This window comes from Sorex fumeus, unplaced genomic scaffold (assembly GCF_029834395.1).
Source record: "Sorex fumeus unplaced genomic scaffold, SorFum_2.1 ptg000063l, whole genome shotgun sequence".
Classification (NCBI taxonomy): Eukaryota; Metazoa; Chordata; class Mammalia; order Eulipotyphla; family Soricidae; genus Sorex; species Sorex fumeus.
Genome location: NW_026606120.1, coordinates 60,248,017 through 60,268,709, shown reverse-complemented (window position 1 = coordinate 60,268,709; position 20,693 = coordinate 60,248,017). Strand labels below are relative to the sequence as shown.

Genomic DNA, 20,693 nt, shown 5'->3' with positions numbered 1-20,693 from the left:
TATGATGGATGTCTTGGAGTGTTTTTCTATGATAGATGTCTTGGAGTGTTTTTGTTACGGTCTCTTTTAGCTGGCACCCTTCGGGCTCCTTGAATCTGATTGGCTGCATTGTCCAGCTCTGGGAATTTTTCAGCAATGATTTGTTTAACTGTGGCTTTTTCATTGGGATAGTTTTCTGGAGCTTCTGGTACTCCAATGATTCTAATGTTGTCCCTCTTGGAATCATTTCCTAGGACTCCAATTCGCTCTACAGCTATTTTGAGGTCTCTTGCCATTGTTTGTTGTTGCCTGTTCGCTTGGTGCAGCTGATCTTCCAGCTCGCTGATTCTGTCTTCAGCTGTGGTCATTCTACTCTGGAGGGCACAGACTGAGTTTTTTATTTCATCTACGGAATCTTTTATTCATGACATTTCTGCTCTCATCCCATAATTTCTCGATTGTTTCTGTCATGTTACTGGATATCTGTCTGAATGTTTAATTGAGTTCATTGAACGTCTTCATGACTTCACGTCTGAAATCTTTCTCAGAGAGGTCCTTTAGGTGAGTAGCACCTACTGAGGCTTCTGGACTCTTTTCATTGTCGCCCCACATGATGGGGATTTGCGTTGTTTCTTCATGTTGGTGTGTAGGTATGGGAACTGAGATGTTAAACTAGATTTTTTGGTATGACTAAACTACCTGCGGCCACTGGCCCGAAATTATGCCACACCCACTTCTGAAGAGGCCCCCACAGGAACCTGGTGTGTGTGGGGGGGTACTAGCTGGTTGGGCAAGAAGACCGGCACAGCGTTGGGGATGAAGAGGAAGAGGCTCAGGGCTGCTGTTATCCAAGGGTCTTAGAGGACACCTGGGGCACTTGCACAGAGAAAGCCAAGTCCCAGGTTCGAATACTGGTGGGTTAACAGACCTGGGAGGGGAAGAAGACTGGCACAGCATTGGGGACGAAGAGGAAGAGAGAGCAAGATGTTGTTTTTTTTTTTTAACTTTTTAATTGAATAACTGTGAAATAGACCCTTACAAAGCTGTTTATGATTGGAGTTTAGTCATACAGTGTTCCAGCACCCATCCTTCTACCAGTGTACATGTCCCAGCACCAGTGTCCCCAGGTTCCCTCCCGTCACCTCCCACCCTCCACCCCCTTGCCTGCCTCTATGGCAGGTGTTTTTCTTTTCTCTCTCTTCTCCCCCCCCCCCCCCCCCCCGTTACCAACTTCTTTTGGGCATTATGTATGGTTTACAATATTGAAACTGAAAGGTTATAAGGAAAATCGCTTTACCTACTTTTAACCCTAAGATCTTGTCCAGCATGATCATCCCAGCTATTATTGTCATACTGGTCTTTTCTCTATCTTACAGCTTAAGGAGTTTGAATGCTAGGTTAGTTAATTGAGAATTCCTCTTCCCTTCTTGTGAATTAGGAAGAAGCCTGATGAAGAGTAGTTAGGGCTGTGGATATAGATTATGGGCTTCTGAATCAGTCAGATCTGGTTCAAATTCCATTTTTTATGTTATTAGAAATTGCCTGTTCATTCTGAATATGGTTAGCTGTTGCACCGGGTAAGATGTGTTTTGGTCTCAGTATTGTCATTCACAAGCTGTGCTTAGGTGTTCAAGTGGTAATTTGTTCATAAATTACTTGATAGGCCTTGGAAATTAGACAGTTGGCATACGTGTGATTTCTTTTCTTCTGACAAGGTTTGTTTGGGTTTGTTTGTTTTTTTAAATTACTTAATAATTCTTGAAAGAATTTTAATTTTAACCATATCATATACCACATACGGTGGTAAGAATTGAAGTGGAGTTGGCTGCTTGTCCTGTGCTCTCTCCATGCTTATTTTTCTTACATAATACTTTTATTCTATAACACATTGCTCTTCCCAGTAGACAATAAGTTCCTTAAGATAATTGTACTTTATTGTCTGCTATCGCTTTAGTGTGTAAGAGGGTTCCAGTAAATATTAGTTAAATAACTATATTTCATTAAATCTCTGAATATCTTTAATTTCTGTTTTGTTTCTGTTTGTTTTGGGGCCAGTGACACAAAGTGCCTGTTCCTGATGGTAGACATTATGTGGTGCTGGGATTGATCGCTGTTTGTCTGCATGCATTCAAGAGCCTTGTTTTCCTCTCTAGTTCCTGACACTTTGTCTTCTTTTTTGTTCTGTTTTGGGGCCACACCCACAGCAGTATGCAGGGCTTATTCAGGGCTCTGTTCTCAGGGAATCACTCCTGTTGGTGCCTTAAGCCTTGTACCATCTCCCCAGCCCCAATTTCAGTTTTATTTCCCTCTTCTGTTATCTTGTCGCTTACCTTTTTCTTTTGGTGACCTTAATTCCGTTTGTCTACTGGTTTGCAATTTTTTTTTGCTGGGGGTCAAGGGAGAGGGAAGAGGTGGAGGTTCAGGGCACTCTGAGGACATTCCCAATATTACTCCATCCAACTATCAAACTGTTGATTCAGTGCTTGAGCCAGAAGTACTGTGGTTCTCAGGGCACCGCCAGTACCTACACTCAGTAATGCTGCCTGCCTCAGGGCCAAGATGGGCATACGGTACTCTTGCTTGCCATGCATGCTCACTAGACCTTTGGCCTTTCCCTACAGCTCTTTTTTTTAATTGCGTCCGTTTACTGTTCACTGATTTTATATTATTACATTGTACATATTGGTGAGACAATTTAATACTTCACTTTTTCCTCCTTACCGTATTTTCCGCAAATGTCCAATGTATGACTGGAAAATTTCTTTTTAAAAACAGGATAGTGTTTAATTTGTGTAAATGTACCACATTTTTATCTAGCTTTCTGTTGTTGGGTATTTTGGCAGCTTATTTTCATCTTTGTGTGTATGGTGGGAGGGAACCATTTCTGGCAGTGCTCAAGAGATCAGACTGACCAAGAATCAGACCCAGGGTGCTTGCAGGCAGAGTGTATGTTCCAACCTTTTGAGCCATCCCCTGTCCGTTAATTTCAATTTTGATTACAAAAGCTTTAGCTACGGTAACTGGTGGATAGCTTTTTAGGAAATCACTAAAATATCAGTATTAATAATTCTGTGTATGGAATCATGTGCAAATTAAGATAGTTAAGTTGTTATGACTTTAGTCTAGTTTTTCTATCTTACATTTTCCTTTGGTATATAGTGTAGTTATCTTTTCTACCAGAAAACTATTCTTGAGAATAGTTTTCCTAACTATTTAGATTACCTACCAGTAATTTTTCACCATAAGTGATAAAGACAAAATTAATGGTTAAGATAACATATAAATATTCAATAGTTTATTAGGGTCTCACATTGCGGCATGCACACTACGCTGAGTTACATCTCTGGTTCTAAATTAGAATATTTTGTTTATAATAAATAAGATTTGTGTGCTATATATATTTTATGTTTGTTTAGTAGGTAAAAGAACCTACTGAAATTCTAGAAATGATTATGATAGCATTCTGATCTCTTAGATCAGAATTTTCATCATAGTGAAAAGGATTGCTTAAGTTTTCTTGATGAGAAAAATTGCATCTGGAGCTCCTACTGACTCTACTGGGGCTCACTCCTAGTGGCATCCGGGGTACCATAAGGTACCAGGTATCACACTTGACCTACTGCACATGATGCAGTTGTGCATCCTGCTGAGTTGTGCTCTCAACCTCTCCAAGCCCCAAATCCTCACTTTTATTTATTTATTTATTTATTTATTTTTTATTGAATGGCCATGAGATAGTTACAAAGCTTTCATGTTTGAGTTTCAGTCAATACAGTGATCAAATACCCATCCCATCACCAGTCCACATTTTCCACCACCAGTGTCCCCAGTATCCCCCACCACCACCTCTATGGCAGACAATTTACCCCATACTCTGTCTCTACTTTTGGGCATTATGGTTTGCAATATAGATACTAAGAGGCTATTACATTTGGTCCTTTACTGGCAATATACATCTCCCATCCCAAACAACCCCTCCAACCATCATTGACTTAGTATTCCTTCTCCATTCCAACTGCCTTTTCCCAAACCCCCATTTTAAGTTAGGGATGTAGCTCCCCTTTTTTTGTTTTTCTTTTTGGGTCACACCTGGCGATGCACAGGGGTTACCCCTGGCTCTGCACTCAGGAATTACCCCTGGCAGTGCTCAGGGGACCATATGGGATACTGGGAATCAAATCTGGGTCGGCTGCGTGCAAGGCAAATGCCCTGCCCACTGTGCTATTGCTCCAGCCCCTGTAGCTCCCTTTTTATCCCTGGAGACCCAGCTTTCACATACAGGTACTGGCAAAGTATTCAATTTAACCAGTGCCCTTCAGGCACTTGAGATCATTGGCTGAAACTGCCTGGCCACTCCTGCCCATTGAATTCTTTCCTTGGCCCCGCATTAAGGAAGGCTTGAGAGAAAAAACTCTTCCATTAAGTACAGATGTGGCGTTAACAGTAGAGTCTTTCCTTAAATGGACCAGTAAAAATTATAAGTACTCTTGTGAGAAAAGCCTTTGTTGGAAATCAATACATTTGTTAACATCCCATAGAGCCACTTCCAGCAATGCTTGGTCCTGCATACCTGCTAGTGCAGGACAATGGGGCTGTACTTCTAGTGTCCCCACTTTTCAGAGAAAGAAACTGAGGCATGTTCACAGCCGGAACTCAAATTACAGCAGTTTGTCTTGCTGAAGAGACTCTACTTTCAGTGATTGGAGGTTCTGCAGGATACCCTGGGGTTTGTAATGAGCCCACACTTGCAGCCTCCATGAGGCGTGTGACCCTGGTAATGAGACCCCAGATCATGAACCAGAACCAGGGTCGGGGGACCGGGGAGTGGCTGGTGGGGGATGGGATCTGGTGGTATTGTTTTAAATTGCTTTGGTGTGTACTCTGGCTCCCTTTCTGGGACATTCAGGTAAACAACACTAAACCCATGTCACAGACTGCCAGAGTGTTAGATGAGCTGAACCATGTAGCATGGCGAGCCCCCCACACTATACACTGCAGGGTGTTGTCTTTGTGATGTCCTGTTCCTGTCTTGGCCTATTCTGTCCTTGACATTCAGGAGGTCTCCATTACATGTAATGTTACTTTAAAATGATTCCTCCATGGAAAAAGAAATCTCCTGCTGGACTTGGATTTGGGATTTAGTCAATGGTGATTTTTGTTTAATTCAGAATTTCTCTAAACACTTAATAGATTAATGCTTAAAATTATTTATAATTGGTGTTTCATATGTGCTAGACTTGGAATATTTTTATTCTAACCTTGCAGTTAATAGTTCTAAGTAGCGATCATTGGAAGGGAAAGGTCGATTTGGCTTAGCTTTGCTTATATGGACTCTTATAGAGGAATCGTTTATTGAATGTTTCATTGTGTATAAATGGATTCCTGATGGAAACTATTATTTTTTGTGCTGTACCGTGTGTCTGTGGAATATAACAGGACATGTATCAGGTAATGTCCAGTACAGGTCTTCCCTGTTTATAACATCTATGTCACTGTTTTAATAGGACTGTTATTGCTTGGTATTTGTGATGATAAAAGCAGTTGGCAGTTTGAAGATGTCTTTCTTTAAGAGCTTTTTCTTTCTTTTTTTTAAAGCCTTTTCCTTAGAGCAATATGTGGTAAATTTAATTCATCTCCACCACCATCATGCTATTTTTTTTAAGCTTTATTTAGTAGAGTGTGTTAGAGGCTGTTGAAATGGATTGGAATTGGGGAGGGGTTAAATAATAGTTTGCCATTTGCCAGAATTTTGACATTGGTGATTTTAGTTTTTGATCATCTTCAAAGTCAATTAAAGTTATTATGAAAGTTCCTGTGTAATGATTCTTTATCACAAGTGCCTCTGGTTGTTTACAAATAGGAAAGGATCTAATAATTTTACTATAAATCTCAAGTGTTGCTTAATAAAACTTAACTAAGACTGGAATGAGTAATCTAGCTATTGAGACATTTCTTTAAGTGAAACACAGACTTTATATGAGCCCTTCCAAACAACGTAAATGTAGAATAGATTCTCATATTTTATGTGGATTTAATACCACATAAAATTTAACGCACAAGGAGGAACTTAAGGCTTCTGTTTGCTTTTTTTTTTTTTAGGAAGCAAAGCTAACAGATCAACTGCCACTTATCATTGTGTGTGACCGATTTGACTTCGTTCATGATTTGGTGCTCTATTTATATAGAAATAATCTCCAGAAGTATATAGAAATATATGTACAGAAGGTAAGTCATACTTAGATAACAAAATGTAGAATGTAATCGCAGTGTAGATTTTTTACTTGTTATATGCTAAAAATCGTATCCATTTAAAATTCTGTCCAGCTACAATTATTTCCTATTTTGTCCCCTGCAGAAACCTTTTTCTGATTAAGAATTAAAATGCAATGCTATGTATAAACAACATAACTAATGAAAATATTCCTGTCACTATATTCTACTTGATATAGCTTCTGGCAATCTGTGTAGAAACTAAAGGAGCTAAAGCAGTTTTAAACTCACCTTTAATAGAGATAATTAGAAAACCATGTGTAAAACCATCTGCCATATAGATGTTTACCTTTTTATTCTGGAAATTAAGTTTTATCTAATGAGGGACTTAAGACAGTATTCATAGTCATTCTGTGACTATAGTTTCGTTAGACTTATTTGTTGAGGTAACTAACGAGCCCAGACTTCCTATTAAATTACATCTAATTGTAAATTTAGACTGTTGTTTTATTACTGAATTTTAACAAGCACTTAGAGGAAGGAAATAAGTTTTATTTTTTATTCTATTCTGCTTAACTTATTAATAACATAATCACATTTGAAACTACAGGTGAATCCCAGTCGACTTCCTGTGGTTATTGGAGGGTTACTTGATGTTGATTGTTCAGAAGATGTCATCAAAAATTTGATTCTTGTTGTAAGAGGTCAATTCTCTACTGATGAGCTTGTTGCAGAAGTTGAAAAGAGAAACAGGTATTCTTGTACTTTTTAAGTTTTCATAACTAGGAGAAGTTAATAGTAACATAGCATCATAATGAATAACTTCTCAGTTGCCTAACAGCTTCTTAGTGTAACAATGAAGACCACAATTCCCTAGAGAGAGACATCTAATTTTGAACTGAGAAGCTAGCTATAGCACTGAAAATCTGTCTCCTGAAGCATTACAACTATCATTTAACCTGGTTGATCACATTGTCACATATTTATATCTTTGTGATATGCTTATATTTTCAATATAAAGCTTTAACAACTTTTAGTTAGATTTGATACCAGAATATTAAGTAACTAAGTCTGCTTTGATGTATAGTCTTTCTCTTGTTTCAGGGGGTTGGGCTTTCCAAGCTGTTCTGGGAGACCTGCATGAGTAGACTCAGCATTGGTCAGAGATCATTGTGGTCATGTGGTAAGGGGTTCAAACTCAAGTCCCTCACCACATGTTCCCCTGACAACTTGAGTTTCCTGGGTAGTTTTGGGTTAAACGGATTGTTTATTTGAAACAATATATTATGAATTATTAAATTTCAATGGAGGAGTTTGCTGAATACATATTTTATAATACTAAACAATAAAATCTTAACAGTTCCCCCCCCCAAAAAAAAAAAAAAACAGCGTTTTCAAAAATCTTTTCTCAATTTTTACTTGTGACACTGGGTTGTGGTAGTATTCATTAGGTGCTAAAGTAAATGAGACTGATGGATGGTGTAAATGGGAAGTTACTCTAGTTATGAAAAAATTTCAAGAAAAACAATTTGAATTGGTATAAGTATTGAGTTTGTTGAGCTATCTCCCCTGCCCTCTGGCTGCTTTTTACTGATGGTATTCATAGAACTATACCTGACCAAAAACGGGAAAAAAATGCGTTTTTAGAAAAAAATGGAGGAAGGCCAGAGAGACCTGCAGGTATTTGCCTTGTACATAGCCAACTCAGGTTCTATCCCCAGCTACCCAAGCTGGCCAAGAGTGATCTCTGAACACTATTGGGTATGGCCCAAGAACAAAAACAAACAAAAATTTAATACTGATACTCAACTGTGAGTAGAATATGAAGTAACTATGTCATTATAATTTTAAATTCAGAAAGAGGTTTTAATTGAGTCTATGCCTGAAAATAACCTTATATATTCCAGACAACCAGATACCAGATAATTTGGTCTTTAAGTGAAAAATTATATTTCGATAAATTAAGTTCACAAGTTAGTAGTGTTTAATTTATCTTTAGTCTTTCAGTTGACATAGCAGACAGACATCTCCTTGGGTTGCACTTGAATAATGAGCTAGAATTTTGCTTTAATGTCTTTAAGTTTCTATAATATTTTAAATCATAAACTGCATGGATACAGTAGCTAAAATAATGCCCTATTAATGTTTCTCTGGCTGCTTTTTTGGTTTTGAGCCATTCAGGACAGTGCTCTGCCTAAGGACTGCTTCCAGTATTGCTGGAGACTGTGCAATGCCAAGGTTTAAAACTGGGTTTTAGGCATGCAAAATATGCACACTAGCTTTTTGAGCTATCTCCCCTGCCCTCTGGCTGCTTTTAGTATTTAAACTAAGGAAAATGTGCTGCGGTCCATGTGTTTCATGTAAGAACAAATTATACCTTAGTGAAATCAAGACATTTGGTGGGTGTGCACCAGGGTGCAAGAATTATTAAACCCGAGATTCTAAAACTACTGTACTGCCCTTTGACCATAAGTAAAGTTGTATGTTAATTAAAGTTGATAATCAGGTCATCTGATTTGTTATACCGTATTCCATCCTACCTCTACTGTTAAACTTATTTAACCATTTGTATTTTGGAAATTTTAAATGTAATTATTTTTTATAGCATGAAGATGCACATTATAGACCATATGGTATTTACATAGTATATCAAGAGTATATAATTTATACACTGTGTTTTTGTTTCTTTTTTCTACTAGACTGAAACTGCTTCTGCCTTGGCTAGAGGCCAGAATTCATGAGGGCTGTGAGGAACCTGCTACTCACAATGCATTAGCCAAAATTTACATAGACAGTAATAACAACCCAGAGAGGTTTCTTCGAGAAAATCCTTACTATGACAGCCGTGTTGTTGGAAAGTATTGTGAGAAAAGAGATCCACATCTGGCCTGTGTTGCTTATGAACGTGGCCAGTGTGATCTGGAACTTATCAATGTGAGTATTATGTACTACCTGGAAGTGTAGAAAACATTTTCGATATGTAGAGAATGTGCATTTAGGAAAAAAATCTGCTGTGTAATATTAGATTATTTTTGAGAGTTTCAGAGTAATTTTGATAAATGGAACAATTTTGGAAGAATTTGCTTTTTTTTTTTTAAGCCCATTTGTGAATAATTACAAACAGAATGTAGCTGGAATGGTAAAGTCTATTTTGCTATTAACATTTTAAACTCAATAGTTTTGTTAATGATATCATGCTTTTATAAATGCATACATAGATATACCACATATAGATATCTCTCTGTATGCTTCAGTATATACACACATAACTTTGGGGTGACCACTTAACAGTACTTAGGGCTTATTCCTAACTCTGCAGTCAAAGAGCACTCTGAGTGATGCTCAGGGGAACTGTATACCATGAGACCATGCTCGAATTGAAACTGGGTCTGGTGCATGCAAAGCACAGGCCTTTCCCGCTATACTGTCTCAGTCTTGTTTGGATTGTTGGGTCACACGTGGTTGTGCTCAGGGATTTCTCCCAGCTCTATGCTTAGGGTTCTTCCCAGAAGTACTGATGGGACCTCTGACCTCCTTCCCGCAGAGCATACACTTAATCTACAGCACTATCTCTTAGCCCTAGCAGAATTTTAGCTTTATGAAAATAAGTTGCATAAATCCTGAATTTATTTATACTTTAGTTTTTAAGGATGCTTTCTTTTTTAGTGAGATAGAATAATTAAATTTAAAGAAATTTACTTAAAGGAATGTGAGGAAAAAGAGAGGTATGTGTTTAAGGGAGAACACAGTCTTCTCCAGAGCAGAAAAGGCTCTCCTTTTTTTGTGTTTGTGATTTCATTATGGAGTTTTGGACCACAATGATAGTGCTTTAGCTCCTCAGTGGTCATTCCTGGTGATGTGAGGACCATATACAGTGCTGGGATCAGCCACATATAAGTGCAAGTGCCATATTAACTTCGATCCTATCCCTGCAGTCTCTATTTGGTCCTGTGAGCCATCTCCTTGACTCACAGTCTCTCTCTCTCTTTTTTTTTTCAAAGTCAGCTGTCACTTTGAGTTTCTTTGATGCTTTTTCCTGATTTGATTTAGATTGATACATTTCCATTTAAACAATGGTGATTTATTTCTCATGCTATTTCATGCTCCACCTTTTTGGAGCCAGTTTTTATCAAGATAGCTATTTTCTTTATTGTATATTTTCCTTTGCAGATATATAGTATGTGAGAAGATATTCCTATTCTGATTACAAATTCAGTGTCTAATAATTCTTCTTAAATCATTAGGTATTGTTGCAATTTGAAGATTTTCTGACTCTAAAATTTATTCCACATCATTCCGTACTTTTCAGTCATTATTCACATATTCCTGCACTCTGGGGAATTCTCTATTTTTATTTAATTGTTCAAGTTGAGTTTTGACTGATAGAAACACCTTACTCTGCCCATATCATGCTTCACTGTTTTTTTTTTTTTTTTTGAGAACTTCCTTATTCTCAAATAAGTGATAGTGCAGAAGGGAGGGAATTTGTCTTGCATGTGGTTGGCCCGGGTTCGATCCCCGACATCCCACATGGTCCCCGAGCATCACCAGTAGTGATCCCTGAGTGCAGAGCCAGGAATAACCCCTGAGCAGCACCAGGTATAACCCAAAAAGTCAAAATAAATAAATTTTTTAAAAAAGGCTTATTTCCCTGCTCCCTCCAGCATGGGAAATCAGTTATTTACCAGGTAATTTGGGGGAAGAGGAAGTTGTTTATTTGGGGGCAATATCTGGCTGTGCTCAGGATTTACTCCTGTCTTTGTGCTCAGAGATTACTCCTGGCAGTGCTCAGGGGACTATATGAGATGCTGGGGATCAAACCTCAGTCGATCACGTGGAAGGCAAGCCCCCTATGCACTGTACTCTCCCTCCAGCCCCCCAAAATATAAAATTTTTTAAAAGACACTTTCTCTAACAGTTAACCTTTTTCCTGCTGGTTGAATTTAAAGAAGAAAAACTTCGTTGTTGCCTATTTCAGATTATATGTAAAAGAGATTTTTTCCCCTTGAAAATATTAAACAGGGTATAAATGATGAAATAACCTCTTAAAACTAATGCCAGTCTATTAATGCAAACTTACTTTTTGCTGAAATCAATTTTTATTGTCTTATTTAGGTTTGCAATGAGAATTCCCTTTTCAAAAGTCTTTCCCGCTATCTGGTTCGCCGAAAGGATCCAGAATTGTGGGGTAGTGTTCTACTGGAAAGCAATCCCTACAGGAGACCCCTTATTGACCAGGTAAGATGGGGTGTTGTGTTTAAGGCTCATCTTTCAAAGTACAAACAAAACTTTTTCCTTGCCATAAACTGAATGGGCCCACTGTTATAAGACCAAACAAGTGCTTCCCCCAATTGGAAATATGAATCATCAACAGCCTCTGCCTTGGTTGCATAAATTCATGTATTCAAGCAATAAAATCATTGTTTAATTATATATATCTTTAAAAAACGACTAATTTAACTGAAAGAGGAAAAGTAGAAGTTAAAATTATACTATAACAAAAAAAATTATACTATAACATATCATAAATGATGAAAATAACACATATCCCTCTGTGAAAATTTATCTCCAAAGAAATGATTCATTGATAATAAAACTCTTAGTTTATCATAATTGAAAGGAAAAACCAGTAGAAAATTAAACACTTAATGAGAAAGCATTGCTTTTATTAATAGCTGAGAAGTGATGAAATATTCCATAATATGCAAGATAATATTTCAGATAGAGTCAGAATTGATAAGAGAATACAAAAGACCAAGTAGGGTAAATGTTTACTAACTGTAGCATAGAACTGCAAATAAGATTCATATTTTAAACTATACAAAATAGGGAAAAAAATTAACTCTAAAAATTGAAGGCTTTTAAATTTTCCTAGTAGAAGTATAAATATGGAAGAGAATAGATAATAGCGAGTAATTGTTTTTTCTTCTACAGGGAGTATTTCTATGGCAAATTCCCTCCTAGAACTTAGAAAGCTTCCTGACCAAAAAAAAAAAAACCTGTGTAGCATCAGGCAACCATGAAAATAGCTAAGAATGAAGAACATATTGAAGACTCTATAATGCCACATCTTTGTAGTTGAGCTTTGTACCCATGTATGAAGTTGAACCTGTAAAAATAATAATGCAGAGTAGATAATATTTTAGTCAAGGAAAAGAGAAATTATATCATGAGGTAACTTTTTAACAATGGAAGTATATATGATGTAGGTATATGTGAAATTATGTGTAATCACTTTTGGGTGATAAATTTAAGATTGTGTTTTCCTCCTTCATTTTCTGTGTATTTCAAGTTTTCTGCTGAGAAACCATTATCTTCAAATGCCTTACGTCTCAGTACTTAACTTTCCTTTATATTTTCTGTAGGTTGTACAGACAGCATTGTCTGAGACTCAAGACCCTGAAGAAGTATCAGTGACTGTCAAGGCTTTTATGACTGCAGATCTGCCTAATGAACTCATTGAACTGCTAGAGAAAATTGTCCTTGATAACTCTGTTTTCAGTGAACACAGGTATGCTGTGACAGGAGTCTTTAGGATATGGTCTATCCTTTCTAGAATGAAACGAAGAGACATTAGGGAATACTGTCTGCATTTTCTCTCTACAAATAACTTCTCATACTACCTCCTGAAGTAAAAAAAAAATCTCTTTGTAACATTCTTTTGTTTTTGGAGACTCCCCACTCAACTTCCCAATCTCAGACTGTGAAGTGCCGGGGGATTAGACCCTGGTGCCTCCTGCATGGAAGCATTCACTTCAGCAAACTGAGCTCTCTCCAGACCTCCAACATCTAATTGTGGGGGGAGGGCGGGGCGGGGAGTGCCATACCCTGCTGTGATCAAGATTACGCCTGGCTTTGTGCTGAAGGGTCACTCCTGCCAGTTCTTGGGAGGATTTATGTGGTACCGGAATTAAACGGGTTGGCTGCATGTAAGACAAGTGCCTTAACCCCTGTACATGACATTTACATTTTTATGGTTAGCCAGCTTTTAAAATACTGTATTGAGGTATATTATTTTCTTAAAGGAATCTTCAAAACCTCCTCATCCTCACGGCAATTAAGGCTGACCGTACACGCGTTATGGAGTATATTAACCGCCTAGATAATTATGATGCTCCAGATATTGCTAATATCGCCATCAGCAATGAGCTCTTTGAAGAAGCATTTGCTATTTTCCGGAAATTTGATGTCAATACTTCAGCAGTGCAGGTAAATCTGCAGATTACACAAATGATGCATTGAACACATGTATAGTCCTATGAAGGTGGTCATAATTGATTGTTATGGCATTAGGAAAATGTAATTTTCTAACCATTTAAATGTAATATTTATTTTTTCTATAATTTTTTCAATTTTTCTGATTGAAAAATTTGTTTTCTAGGTCTTGATTGAACATATTGGGAACTTGGATCGGGCATATGAATTTGCTGAACGCTGCAATGAGCCTGCAGTCTGGAGTCAGCTTGCAAAAGCCCAGCTCCAGAAAGGCATGGTGAAAGAAGCCATTGATTCTTATATCAAAGCAGATGATCCTTCATCCTACATGGAAGTTGTTCAGGCTGCCAATACAAGTGGTATGACTTTTAAATTTTCAAGTGTTTGAAACTCAAAAAATATACTTAAAATTAAGCTAACCATTAAGAGTCTGTGGCCAAGAACTTTGTGTACATAAGTCCCTAAGTCTGATCTTCATCAACAACAAAAAAGAGTGACATTTTCTAAATTATATAAGGATTTGATACTACATGATTACTTGTGAGAATAACTCTCCATCTTTATGTAGATACAGGTCATTTTTGTGAACTTGAAAGCTCTGGGAGGAAAATGAATTTGGGTTTGAAGTTTCCTAAAATTCTGATAGTACTCCAGTTTTATAACTTTTTTTTTTTGGCGGGGTTGGGGTTCACACCCAGTGCTCAGAGGTTACTCCTACTCTGCACTCAGGAATTCCTCCTGATGGTGTTGGGGGACTGTACAGGATGACGGGGCTCAAACCTGGCTCAGCTGCATGCAAGGCAAACGTCCTACCTGCTGTACTATTGCTCCAGCCCCTGTAAGTTTTTTTTATATGAAAAGGGGGAAAGACCAGGGAGATCAAAGTGATTGAGCACATGCCTTGCATGTACAAGACCCTGAGTTCAATCCCACCTCTGGGTGTAGTCCTGGTTGCCCCACCAAATGTCAACAGGAATGGTCTCTGTGGACAATAAGACTGCTTATTTTAAAAATGAAAGCAAGGAGCAAAGAGATAGTACAGGGGTTTTAAGTAAAATGTTGCCTTCATGTGGCTGACCCCAATTCTGATCTCCAGCAATATATGATCCTCTACTATAGGGAGTGACCCTTGTGCACAGAAGTGGGGAATTGGCCTTAAGAGACACCAGGTGTGACCCCCCCCCAAATACCCAGTTTTTTCATTTGATCTGAGAATACTAAAGCATAATGGAGGGTTTGCTACTTAAATCATTTTACTATCAGATTTGTTATTCTTTGGTTACCTTGGAAAGGGAGTAGTAGTTCTTATTTACTTGGAAGAAAAAGGATGTTTGTATTTGGATTCAATTTTTCTTTCTCTTTACCTAGGAAACTGGGAGGAACTGGTGAAGTACTTGCAGATGGCCCGTAAGAAGGCTCGAGAATCCTATGTGGAGACAGAATTGATATTCGCACTGGCCAAAACAAACCGCCTTGCAGAATTAGAAGAATTCATCAATGGGCCAAATAATGCTCATATCCAGCAAGTGGGTTTCTTGTTCAGATTTTTTTAAGAGTGTAAAAATAAGTAGTTGAGCAATTTCTTTAGTTTAATAGATTCAGCATTTTACAACTGAGGATTTCCAAGGAAAAACCTTTGAGAATAAACACTATCTCTCAGTATTAAATTGAACTGAGTTTGGAAAGAGGATTGAGTTTAGCTTAATACCTTACTAAATATAGAATGTCTTTTTTCCAGGTTGGAGACCGTTGTTATGATGAAAAAATGTATGATGCTGCTAAGTTGTTGTACAATAATGTTTCCAATTTTGGACGCTTGGCATCTACCCTGGTTCACCTGGGTGAATATCAGGCAGCTGTTGATGGAGCTAGGAAAGCTAATAGTACACGAACATGGAAAGAGGTAATCTATATACCAGGTTGAAAAATTATGTGTTACTTAGAAATGCTCTCTGATGTAGTTAATAGAATTAATTAGCCGTGTTTACATTTCAGTTCACATATTGAAATGTTTTATTGTAGGTCTGCTTTGCTTGTGTAGATGGGAAAGAGTTCCGTCTTGCTCAGATGTGTGGACTTCATATTGTAGTACATGCAGATGAATTGGAAGAACTCATCAACTACTATCAGGTAAAATAAAGTCTTTTTTTTTCCCCCTTTTTTTGGGGTCACACCCGGTGATGCACAGGGATTACTCCTGGCTCTGCACTCAGGAATTACTCCTGGCTGTGCTCAGGGGACCATGTGGGATGCTGGGAATCGAACTCTGGTCATCTGCGTGCAAGGCAAATGCCCTCCCTGCTGCGCTATTGCTCCAGTCCCCAATGTAGTCTTTTTTATTAACTGTTTTCTTTTGCCCCAGACATTCTTCTCTTTAATTGCATATTTCCCTCATTTAGGATCGTGGATATTTTGAAGAACTTATTACCATGTTGGAAGCAGCACTGGGACTTGAGCGTGCACACATGGGAATGTTTACCGAATTAGCTATTTTATATTCTAAATTTAAGCCACAGAAAATGAGAGAGCATCTGGAACTGTTCTGGTCAAGAGTGAATATTCCTAAGGTAATCAACTTGTAACATTAGTAAGGCAACTCTAGCTTGAGGGTTTTGTTTTTTTTAATTTCGTAAGGCAATCAGCTAAAATTAGAAATCAGGGTATAAAGCAATTTCTTAAATCTTATACAGGTGCTAAGAGCTGCAGAACAAGCTCATCTTTGGGCAGAATTGGTGTTTTTGTATGACAAATATGAAGAGTATGATAATGCCATCATTACTATGATGAATCATCCAACTGATGCATGGAAAGAAGGACAGTTCAAAGATATCATTACCAAGGTGTGTGTCTTCATCAGAAGGGAAAGGCCTTAAGAGGAGAAAATTCTTTAGGAAATAACTGGTTTATACAAGGATGTTTCCCGTTATAGGTTGCCAATGTGGAACTATACTACAGGGCAATACAGTTCTACTTAGAATTCAAGCCTCTTTTGTTAAATGATTTGCTGATGGTGCTGTCTCCACGGTTGGATCATACTCGTGCAGTCAATTATTTCAGCAAGGTAATCATTTTAAATCAAAGTTCATACCAAGGAGATAAGACATTTCTTGGATAATTTTTATCCATGTAACTTCAAGGATGTATTAATAAACTTTCTGTGTTAAAGGTTAAACAGCTACCATTGGTGAAACCATATTTGCGTTCAGTTCAGAATCACAACAACAAATCTGTGAATGAATCACTGAACAACCTCTTTATTACAGAAGAAGATTATCAGGTAAAACTGGCTTATTCTAAAAACTTTGCTTGTGACTGAGTCATAAAGCTGATTTCTTTTTTTGAGGGGTCACACCCAGCAATGCAATTATTCCTGGTGGTGCTGGGGGGACCATATGGGATGCTGTGGATCTGGTTGGCTGAGTGCAAGGCGAATGCCCTCCCCAATGTATTATTGCTCCGGCCCTCATAAAGTTGATTTTTAAAAAATTTATCACCAGTGTTTATAAAATCAGACCTAGGTAGATAAAGAACTTGGTCTGGGAACACATGCATATTCTCAATATGGCTAATGGTTAGCCTGCCCTGGTTATTACAGAATCAGAACACTGAGAATACTCTATCAGTGAAGTTGATGTTTTTGCAGCAAAAAAAGGGGTGGGGGGCTGCATTATCCTTTAGGATTATAAACTGGTACCTATATGCTTTGGATCTGATTTAGTCAGGATTTCAGGATTGATAAATAATACCTCCCAGATTAAGTACCAAATCACAGAATTTTGCTTAGAATTTGTCTTCTGAAAAATTCTTTGGTAAATGCAGTCCTTCATCCATAAACATTAGATTGTCTTAGAAAGCCTTTGCTCTCTTAATTCACAAAACTTAATTGGTTGGTATTAACTACTCCTTGCTTTTCTTGCCTAATGCAACATTACTTTTCTCTAGTGAAGGATTTCCCCAAAGCAGTCTAAGAGTTAAGGTTAAACTTGTTGCCTTTTTTCCTTTCTCTTAACTGTCAATATGATTTTCTTTCAGTTTTGGGTCTTGCTAACAAATATAACTGAGTATAATGTTGGTTTGTATCAGGGGATCCCCAGAGCATAAAAACCTAACTTCCAAATACCAAATTCTTCCAATGTAAAATTATTCACGTTAATTCTTGATACTGAAAACCTTGAAGAAAATTACACCTTTAGAAACTTTTCCATCAATATCTTGTGGACTTTATTATTGTATACAATTAGGTAGAAGAACTTAGAACTTCAGGAAATTTCTTTTTAGATTTATGCTTCAATTTAGGCTGTCAGATCCACAGAAAGATTTATTGGAATGTAATTTTTAAATAAAACATTGATTTGGCATTTTGATGACTTTTTTAAAGGCTCTGCGGACATCGATAGATGCTTACGATAACTTTGACAACATCTCGCTTGCTCAGCGTTTGGAGAAGCATGAGCTCATTGAATTCAGAAGAATTGCTGCTTATCTCTTCAAAGGCAACAATCGTTGGAAACAGAGCGTAGAACTGTGCAAGAAAGATAGCCTGTACAAGGTGGATAAAACTGTTTGGGGCAGGGTCCTTAAACCCAGTACTTGCATGTTTGTTAACCCTAAACATATATTATTACATTGGCATATTACAAGGGATTGTGATCCCTAAAGTATTGCTTTTTTTTTTTTCTTTAGTGAAACACCATGAGGTATAGTTGTAGACTTGCAAACTTTCGTGCTTGGGTTTCAGTTATATAATGATTGAGTACCCATCCCTCCATCAGTGCCCATTCTCTACCACCAATGATTCCAGTACCCCTCCTACCACCCACCCCATCCCTCCATCCCACCTGACCTCTGTGGCAGGACATTCCCTTTTGTTCTCTTTTAACTATGATAATTGCCTTTAAGCTCCAATTGAGTTAGTTTCTTGATTCTAGGGATATTGTATGCGTACATGAAATTTCTCTGTTTAAAAAACAATGCTTTACCCTGACTTTGCCTTTTAAATTTTTAATTAAATTTGAAAACAGGGAGATTTAACATTCTCCCCATTTTGTTACGTGACTTATCCTCTGTACATTTGAGTTGATGTTTTGACATTCCTTTCCCTTGAATAGGATGCAATGCAGTATGCCTCTGAATCAAAAGACACTGAGTTGGCTGAAGAACTACTACAGTGGTTTTTGCAGGAAGAAAAAAGAGAGTGCTTTGGAGCTTGTCTCTTTACCTGTTACGATCTTTTAAGGCCAGATGTTGTCTTGGAAACTGCCTGGAGGCACAATATCATGGATTTTGCAATGCCCTATTTCATCCAGGTCATGAAGGAATACTTGACAAAGGTAATGGGATCTCTGTGTATATTCAATGTTAATTTTTTTGAGGATATGTAAAATTTCAGGTGCAGACTTATCTTTTGCAAATTTTTTTTCTTAAATAGATCATAAATTTACTTGATCATAAAAATTCATGTTCTTCAGAAATTTTAATATTTAACAAATAACACTGAATAGAAAGGTAACTTAGATATAACTTACCAGAGTGATTATCCTCAGTGTATTTCTGAGGATGAATGGTATTACTTCTATAGTTTTTTTTTAACACATTTGATAATAAAATTTCAAAATAGCATCTTGATAAAATTAGGTCATATAACTCAATATCCATAGGTAGTAATAGATTCCCTTTAATTTGATTAGTTCTAAATGTTTCCCTTGGGGAAGCTAATCTTTATTCTTAACATCCTTTTTTAAGTCTTTATAATATTTTGATAGGTTAACCCCTAATTCAAAAATAGCAGAGGGGACAGAGATGTGGCTCAGTGGTAGAGCACATGCCTCAAATATGAGGCACCCTGGGTTCAACCTTGGGTGTTAGCCCAGATTTGATCCCTGGCACCCAGGCCCTTAGCATTGCCAGGCATGACCCCTTCAAAACAATAACAACAACAACAAATATATATGTGTGTGATATTAATAAATAATCACATTTCTTAAAAGCATGTAAACAAACTGTAGGTATAATCATCTTATAAAATTAGCTATTCATCTCAGTGTCTGTCCCTTTTTTGATACTAGAATATTTTTTACTCTCCCTATTCTTAACAGTTACTAGCTTTTTTTGCTGTGGAACATTTTAAAATGACAATTTATTGTGTCAAAGCAAAACATGCTTATTAAAATCAGAGTTTCATATCTGATCTCTTTAGCATGCCTAAAGGGGGGGGGGGGGACACTTTACTAACAACCCCCAGCATATCAAATGTTTCCATAGTTTACATCTAATTAGATATCTACATTGCATTTGATGATAAATTTTTTTAGAAGTTAACATTTTGTGTATATCAACAGCTTAAAGCACAGTGTAAAAGAAAAAAGATTGCTTTATTTTAGCCGTAAGTGAGAAAAGAGAATAGCTTTTCATAATGCATAATGCCAATTTGTGAAACCTGGCTCTAAGCTTCTGTTAACCAAAGTGCTGTAAATTTTACTAGCGATAAAGCTGCTTTCTTTCACACTGACTCTAGCATAAATTCTTCTGCAATAAGCTCTGAAGTAAAAAACAAAATTCTAAATTTTGCTTTCAGTATGCCCTTTATTTTCACTTTTCTCATACCTTTTTTAGTGGTTAGATGTTTCTTCCCTAAACCTTTGTTGCTGATTCTACCTTTTTATGCTCAATATGGAATTTGATTTTTTTTCTAAGCTGCACCTTCTGAATTCCTTTGCAGGTTGATGCAATAAAGGAAAAGGTGAAAGTTGATTCTTTTCCATCTTTAAGTCTGGAGGACTAAGTCTAAGGAATTTGCATGATTTTTTCCCCTTCCTTTTCTACACTGCTGCTGCTGCTTTTTCCCCAAATAAATTTTCACTAAAGCCTCTGCAAGTCCCTTGAAACATAACTATATATTAGAGCTGTAGGACATTAGTAGATGTTTGCTACTAATCGGCTAATAGGCTTTAGGAAGGGCAGGAGGCTAATCAGTAGTTGGTTCACAGTCTCTTAAATATATTATAAACTGAGTATGGTGAGTTTCATATTAATTCCAAAGTTTCAGGAAATTTCTCTTCCCTGTCAGAGTATCTGGACCATCATAGGATTTTCTTAATACTCTGAGTAAACTAAAACAGCCTCTGGTCTTGTTTTGTGAGCTTGCCTAACAGTTGTTGAATTATATATGTATAATATATATAAATTATACCTTAAAAGGCGTTGGGGGGATTTTTGGTATTGAAGGACTGTGATCCAGTTTCTGATCTCTTGATTCTTACTAATTTTTTGCTGAAAGTAGATACAAGAGA

General features: G+C 37.2%; 1 protein-coding gene and 1 non-coding gene across 3 annotated transcripts in view; one reads left to right on the top strand and one right to left on the bottom strand.

Annotated features, from left to right (window-relative positions):
- Positions 1-20,693, top strand: part of CLTC (clathrin heavy chain) — a 70,371-nt gene that overhangs the window by 42,991 nt on the left and 6,687 nt on the right. Inside the window, exons 15-31 of one of the 2 annotated variants that reach the window (XM_056126592.1) lie at positions 6,079-6,204; positions 6,800-6,942; positions 8,889-9,123; positions 11,305-11,427; positions 12,555-12,700; positions 13,215-13,398; positions 13,571-13,763; positions 14,773-14,930; positions 15,143-15,307; positions 15,427-15,534; positions 15,804-15,971; positions 16,095-16,244; positions 16,334-16,465; positions 16,571-16,681; positions 17,783-17,953; positions 18,513-18,734; positions 20,123-20,143. In XM_056126592.1, the coding sequence (XP_055982567.1) occupies positions 6,079-6,204; positions 6,800-6,942; positions 8,889-9,123; positions 11,305-11,427; positions 12,555-12,700; positions 13,215-13,398; positions 13,571-13,763; positions 14,773-14,930; positions 15,143-15,307; positions 15,427-15,534; positions 15,804-15,971; positions 16,095-16,244; positions 16,334-16,465; positions 16,571-16,681; positions 17,783-17,953; positions 18,513-18,734; positions 20,123-20,143 (2,556 nt within the window). The remainder of the gene's footprint in view (positions 1-6,078; positions 6,205-6,799; positions 6,943-8,888; positions 9,124-11,304; positions 11,428-12,554; positions 12,701-13,214; positions 13,399-13,570; positions 13,764-14,772; positions 14,931-15,142; positions 15,308-15,426; positions 15,535-15,803; positions 15,972-16,094; positions 16,245-16,333; positions 16,466-16,570; positions 16,682-17,782; positions 17,954-18,512; positions 18,735-20,122; positions 20,144-20,693) is intronic. The other variant, XM_056126593.1, reaches the window with a different exon arrangement.
- LOC130036314 (small nucleolar RNA SNORA72) lies at positions 16,890-17,027 on the bottom strand. Its single transcript, XR_008794358.1, has one exon. It is a non-coding gene; the product is annotated as a small nucleolar RNA SNORA72 (small nucleolar RNA).